The sequence below is a fragment of the Tigriopus californicus genome, chromosome 6, assembly GCF_007210705.1.
Source record: "Tigriopus californicus strain San Diego chromosome 6, Tcal_SD_v2.1, whole genome shotgun sequence".
Taxonomy (NCBI): domain Eukaryota; kingdom Metazoa; phylum Arthropoda; class Copepoda; order Harpacticoida; family Harpacticidae; genus Tigriopus; species Tigriopus californicus.
In genome coordinates, this window is record NC_081445.1 from 12,550,333 (window position 1) to 12,556,332 (window position 6,000).

The 6,000-nt window shown below is 39.7% G+C and overlaps 1 protein-coding gene across 1 annotated transcript in view; it reads right to left on the reverse strand.

Moving 5' to 3' along the window:
- Window positions 1-5,523, reverse strand: part of LOC131881527 (neuropeptide Y receptor type 5-like) — a 44,700-nt gene extending 39,177 nt beyond the window's left edge. The window contains exons 1-3 of the mRNA XM_059228413.1: window positions 5,260-5,523; window positions 3,365-3,779; window positions 1,474-1,865 (exon numbers count right to left, since the gene is read on the reverse strand). Coding sequence (XP_059084396.1) covers window positions 1,474-1,593 — 120 coding nt within the window. The 5' untranslated portion in view covers window positions 1,594-1,865; window positions 3,365-3,779; window positions 5,260-5,523. The remainder of the gene's footprint in view (window positions 1-1,473; window positions 1,866-3,364; window positions 3,780-5,259) is intronic.
- Window positions 5,524-6,000: the final 477 nt, after the last annotated feature.

Consider the following 6,000-nt stretch of genomic DNA (forward strand, 5'->3'; position numbering starts at 1 on the left):
TTCAAACACGATGTCTAGGAATTTGAGTCCATATTGGGCGGCATTTTTTGTTCCCAAAAAATAGGCCAAGAAGAAGTGAAGGCACCTCGAGCACTGATTGGTAGAATAAAATAAATATTGGGAAGAGTTTTTCATGTGTGGATTTTAAAATGCTTGATTGCCCTTTTGAAATAGACGTTCGTTCTGTACGGAGCCACACAAACATCTCGACCTTTGAATGCTGTATTTCTAGCTTACTCAGGCCATTACTTTTTTACGTCAAGTGTAACAAGCAGTGTAAAATCCACCATTTCTGACCTTAAAACCATAAACATTGTAAACATGAATATGATTGTCACTTTAAAAGAGTAACATTACTACATAAAGCTCTGTACGTACTCGTCAGGGATCACCTTATAAATACCTATTAAAGATGTCTCGAGATAACCCGAAGTAAAGAGTTCATTTAAAGAGCAAAGCACGACAGCTTTCCTTTATCAATTTAATGCCACAACTTCTCCCAATATCGGACAAGATCGTCCCCAAACTTTAGATTAAATCGCTCGCCGACGGCAAACTCGAGCTAGAATGGGGAAACATGCGGGAATTGCGCAAAGAGGATGAACTTCTTGTTCCAAGGTGATTGACTTTATATTTCGAAACATTGTTTGTTAAAGTCACATGCCTGAAAATCTTCAATTACTGGAGGATTTTGCCAAACAGCAGGGTAACCCCCAAATTCTTCAATGCCGTTGCTATAAAAAAGTATCCAACTACCTGGCATCCTGTGGCGTAAAAAAAATCAATTTTGAAGGCCCATGAGGTGCATCTAGTTTCAATAGAAAATCTTTTCAATTTTCTACTGACAAACAAGTGAAGACAGAATCCCCAAAGACTAGAGAGTACATAAACGACAAGGCTTCAAATTTCAAATGTCAAGAAAAGGGGACAAGTGTATCCAATATTATCTAACTTGTGTGTATTCTCTCTATTGAGACGTCCTTCAAAGTGAAGATTGCGTCAAGCGACGGACAGAAGCCTGTCCAGATTAAGCTCGTTCACCACTTGCTCCTCTTCATTAAAGGTCTTCTAAGTTCTATTACGTACGCAGAAGCTACATACGAGTATTTTCAAAGGTGGGCGCTAACTCTCCTAACTGTAATACTTAAATCGCGTAATTAAGCTTTCAGCACATTTGACGTCGTTATGCTTCTTAAAACAACATTGTGAGCTTTCATCATCTGTTACATGTTAGTTGGGTTTTTGTGGTTCAAGACAAAAAATATAAATAATTCTCAAAATGCAAGTACTTCAATATTTCTTAGTAGACTAAAACTAAGATCACTTTTCAAATCCCATCATATTTCATGATGAAATGAACAATATTATTTAAACTTTTGTTCCTTTCCTTTCCATGCAAATGAGTAACGACGCTAATCTTTAGAGGAGCATGCCCATCAGTGCCCATGATTTCTCCATTTTCCCCCGTTTTACCTGTGGCAAGGTTCTCGGCATAAGATTCATATTGGCCTCCTCCTGGATTTGCTGCTCTTGATCCTCCGGCATTGGCTCATTGACGGCGGCCTCGTTTTGATCATGTGTCGTCACATTCATGTTGAACTGAGCGATCTGAGAGATCTGGAATCCGAGATGAGACTTCACGGCTATCTCGAGATTGATTTCTTTGTCCGTCTCGACGACGATTGGCTTGATCGGCTTGAAGATAAACACTCTCTGTTCACTGATTCACTTTCACGTGGAGTTTTTCCCGGCCAAGGTTCAATGAGTCTTTTGGATGATTCACGTTGGTGTTGTCGGTCTTCATTTTATCATTCATCTCGGTGGGCTTTTCCTCTCGTTCTGGCTGTTCCATGGCTTGATGACACCTAGATTAAGAGAAGTCTCGGATTAGGGCCATAAAATGAATAGCACTGGATTCACACCAACCAAACTGCATTCAAGGACGAGATACAACAGAGCCAGTCAGTCAGCGGGTGAGTGAGTGAGTGAATGAGACCCCCCAAATTCGGCCTTTGCATATTGACAACCCGGACATGTTCCAAAGTAAACCGTTCGTTTTTATGACAGGAGGGGATCTTTCCAAGGTATATGCGTACTTTATGGATCTTGGGTCGAGGTTATGAGACTCATAGGAAACGGTTTCATTTCCGCCCAAGCAAGCTCATATAATGTAGAGATAGGCACAGCCTTTTTTCCTCTTTTCCTTGTATGATGTGGGTGAGACGGTAATGAAAGCGAGAATGGCCTTTAAAGCGACAGGGATCAAGGAACTTGTGTTTGATCTGTTGATATTCTGGATTCTGGAGCAGTTCGGTTAATGAGCAAATTAGGACACTGCAATCGGAAATGAAGCCTTGGCTTTGAACTTGAGAGAAAGAGATGGAAGACTCACAAAAGCGAAGAGAGTTGGGCCAAAAACAACTCCATTCACACAAAGAAAGCCGTAGGGGAACAAAGAGCGGAAGCGATGTCCCAATTTATAGGCCTTCTAATAAAATTACAACCTCCCTTCGGCATGGTTCCGAACATTAACTCTGTCTACGGTTGTGGAAAAGTTTGACATGTCTAACATTCAATTTTAAGTATGATTGAATCAAGAGATTAAGCATCTCGAGTAAACTTGCTCTTCGATTTGGAGCCAAAGATTGAGCGAAATGAAGGAAAAAGTTCCAATGGAAACTCGATGTATGGGTTGAATGGAAAATAAGTGAGTAAACAAATATTGAGCTGAGCCTCTCAGGCTTATTTTTATTTTGACATTGATATAAATGGCAACAGTAAGTCAGAGCCTTGAAATAGGTTTCTACCATTTTTGAAGAAAAAAGTAATTCCTTGCCTAAAACTTTCTGCAAACAAATTGTTTGGCTACAATTTGTTTTTTTAAAAAAAACATGCTTCATTACAAGGACACAAAGCCAAAGGCCGATCACGACTTTTTGGTCCATAAATTACAATATAATAATTTATGATGATCATACAAGTAGAAATAATTGCACAACTTTTTTGGTATCAGAAATCATCCTTAGGCATTTAAAAGCAATTCCAAAATGCCAAATTCAATCCTTGGGAATTTAGAAGTGAAGAGAAAAACTTTCAAAATTCCCACCAGAACATGCAAGTCCATGGAGCAAAAGTGTTGCCAAGAAAGACGTTCTGTGTCAAAACTACACCAAACATGAGTTTTCGTTAAATTTTTGCGATGCATTTTTGTGTTTAAATAGAGGGTAATATGGCAACCCAAGACAATCTTGTAATTAACTATCCCATTGCAAGTCACAACATCCCCCAAAGTTTGGCGTCAAACTTGATTGCCCTCTTCTTGATCTTTTGATCCACTTCCCCAATGGCAAAGCTGTGGACTTACCTGATATAGGTTGAGGTACTCCATCACCCTTTTGTGGGAGTGAATAAGTCATTTCAATCTTTGTTGGACTTCTTCTCCGTCAGCAACCACATCAATGGGAACACAAAGACTCTTCTTCCTCAGTTTGAGCTCTATCGTATTCAAGACTGTGTCATTGACAACTCTGCTTTTTGTGTTTGCTTGGAACCTTGACAAGATGAGACAGTATATGTAGTAGTACTTGATAATACTATATACATCGACTGTTTGGATCACGGCCTGGGTCTCAGTCTTCAGAAGGATGAGATCAAACGTTGATCCACATCACGGTTCCTTGTGGCATTGCCCAATTGAATGATGGAACAAGGATCAAGAATCCACTTTGTGGTCGACGGCAGCGGTGGAGTTTATTACGGGTATCGTAAACTTGGAAGTCCTTGGAAAGATAAATATCATAAAGGTTCCAAACTCAGCTGAAAGTTCTGAGAGAAGGTCACTGAACAGTGGTCATGTTTTTGTGCTAGGTTTTGAGCGCCAAGTCATGTTTCGGCTTTCAAAGCCATTTTGTTGGGTGTCTTTCTGCATATGAGGGAAATGTAGATTGAAGAAGCGGACAAAGAGCTCGAAATACTTACATCCTTGCATTATGGTATGGTTAGTTAGATTCAAATTGACAACTTCTTTATCTTTAATGTCACGAGTCTGTCTAGTTTTTTGCGATGTGATGCGCGGACATTCTTTGTAAGTGCAAAGAGCAATCTCAAAGGCTAAATAAAGGTTTTAGTGGCTTGTTTCGTTTCGCCTTTTGGTGATAAAAAGAAGCAAGGAACAGTACAATTGTTTCGTGTGCGTGTGTATCTCTGAAAATTCGCGAAGCTACATTTATTTTCCAATTTGAAAATGTATAATTTTAAATCAAATGATGAGATAAGTTAGATAACAAACAACTCAATTACATTGATGCCAACAAACAAAAAGTGGCAAATATTGTAGTTTGAAGAACTTGAGCTTCTAGGGTGAATGGCATAATTTGTAGTGAAAAAAATCGTAAAACCTTTGCATTATGCCTAGGTTTTTGAGAAGAGTGCCATTAAGAGAAAGAAAGATGTCTGATCATTCATGACATTAATTAATTCCCTTAACGTTGTGATAATCATCTGGATTTTTGAATGAATATAGGTAATTCAAATAGGGAATAAAATATAAAAAATATAAATATTACATTATCATCCACTTGATAAGTGGTTCTATTCTGAAGGTGAGGCTGAATACCCATTCAACCTTCATTATTGCAGAGAGAACGCTAGAGTTCTTTGAGGTAAAACTGTTTACTTTGGACCCATGGGCTTTTGTGTTGGCCATTCACATCGTATAAATGCCTGATGAACAGATGTTTTTATTGTGTCATGGTAAATTGACAAAACTCAATTGAGCATCAAACGCCAGGCTTTCTGCTTTTAACCCAGATAAATCTGTAAGGCTGAAATGGTTCGAAAAGAATTGTTGAGATAAACTATACGTTGAAATTCAAGGAGATCTCGATTAAGTGCTTGGGCTCCAAACCTGTACAAAAGAAAGTGACATTTCCCTCTTGCGTCAATAAGATATCTACATATATCAATGTACAAAGACCTCTTTTTTGTCTTTGTTCAGTTCCATTGTTGGCTAATTTGTTAGTTTTTTCAATGCCTTTTCACAATGGTTGATCCCAACCCGCTTTTTAACTCATTTCAAACCATGCGTAATGTACATTAGCTATCTTCTATGTCATACAACCATCTTCGATTTTGTCTCTACTATTGCCATGCCTCACTGGAAGCCCTTCAGTACTCTTCAAAATCAAAGGGGTTTTCAAGATCCAAACGTGGACCCCGATCCCCCGCCTATTTCCAACACTACATTAGGCAGAGACTCACGTGTGGAGGTATTTTTCACTCAGCGTTGCTCGTTGAACCGATAAACTTGGACTACTGACAGTGAATCACCCTCTGACATGGATAGAGTAGCGATTCAGTCTCGACAAACGGACGGACGGAGAGTAAGTGCACGTGCTCGTTCGTAGCGCTTGCGGTGCAGCTCTCTCCTGAGCCTTATAGCGGATCAAGGCCTAGAAAGGCCAGCGCTCTGATGGGTCCTTTCTTGGAACGAAATGGAATGAAGAAGATTGAGCAAATTGCCCGCTCGGGGGACGACGTCGAACGAGCAAATTACCCAGAGGAAATACCTGAGCACATTTTGAGGATGGTAATGTCCTCTCCGAGAGAGTCCTCTGCTCATTGTGATCCATTAGGTGGGGGGGGAGGGGAGGTGATTGAAATATTTTTCCTCGATTTCGTTGAGAAAAGATTGATTATCAATTAGGTCGGGGCAGAGTTGGGATTTTCAAGATGCACTGATGATTCGAATGAGGAGAATGAATTTTATAGTTTTTCAAGTGGGTCAACTGCACATATGATTGGGAGGTCACTTGTCCATTATAAGGGTTGTGTGGACTCTTGAGATGAGCCTAATGGGAATCTTTCGAGCATTCTGAAAACCATGAGAAGTGTCTTTGTTTCCGTCAAATAGATTTCAAGAAAGAGTCTCAATTATACCTTTTTATTTTGAATCCCTGTCGCGACGGTTGGTGTGTGTGTGGATGCCACAAGAGTTCATAT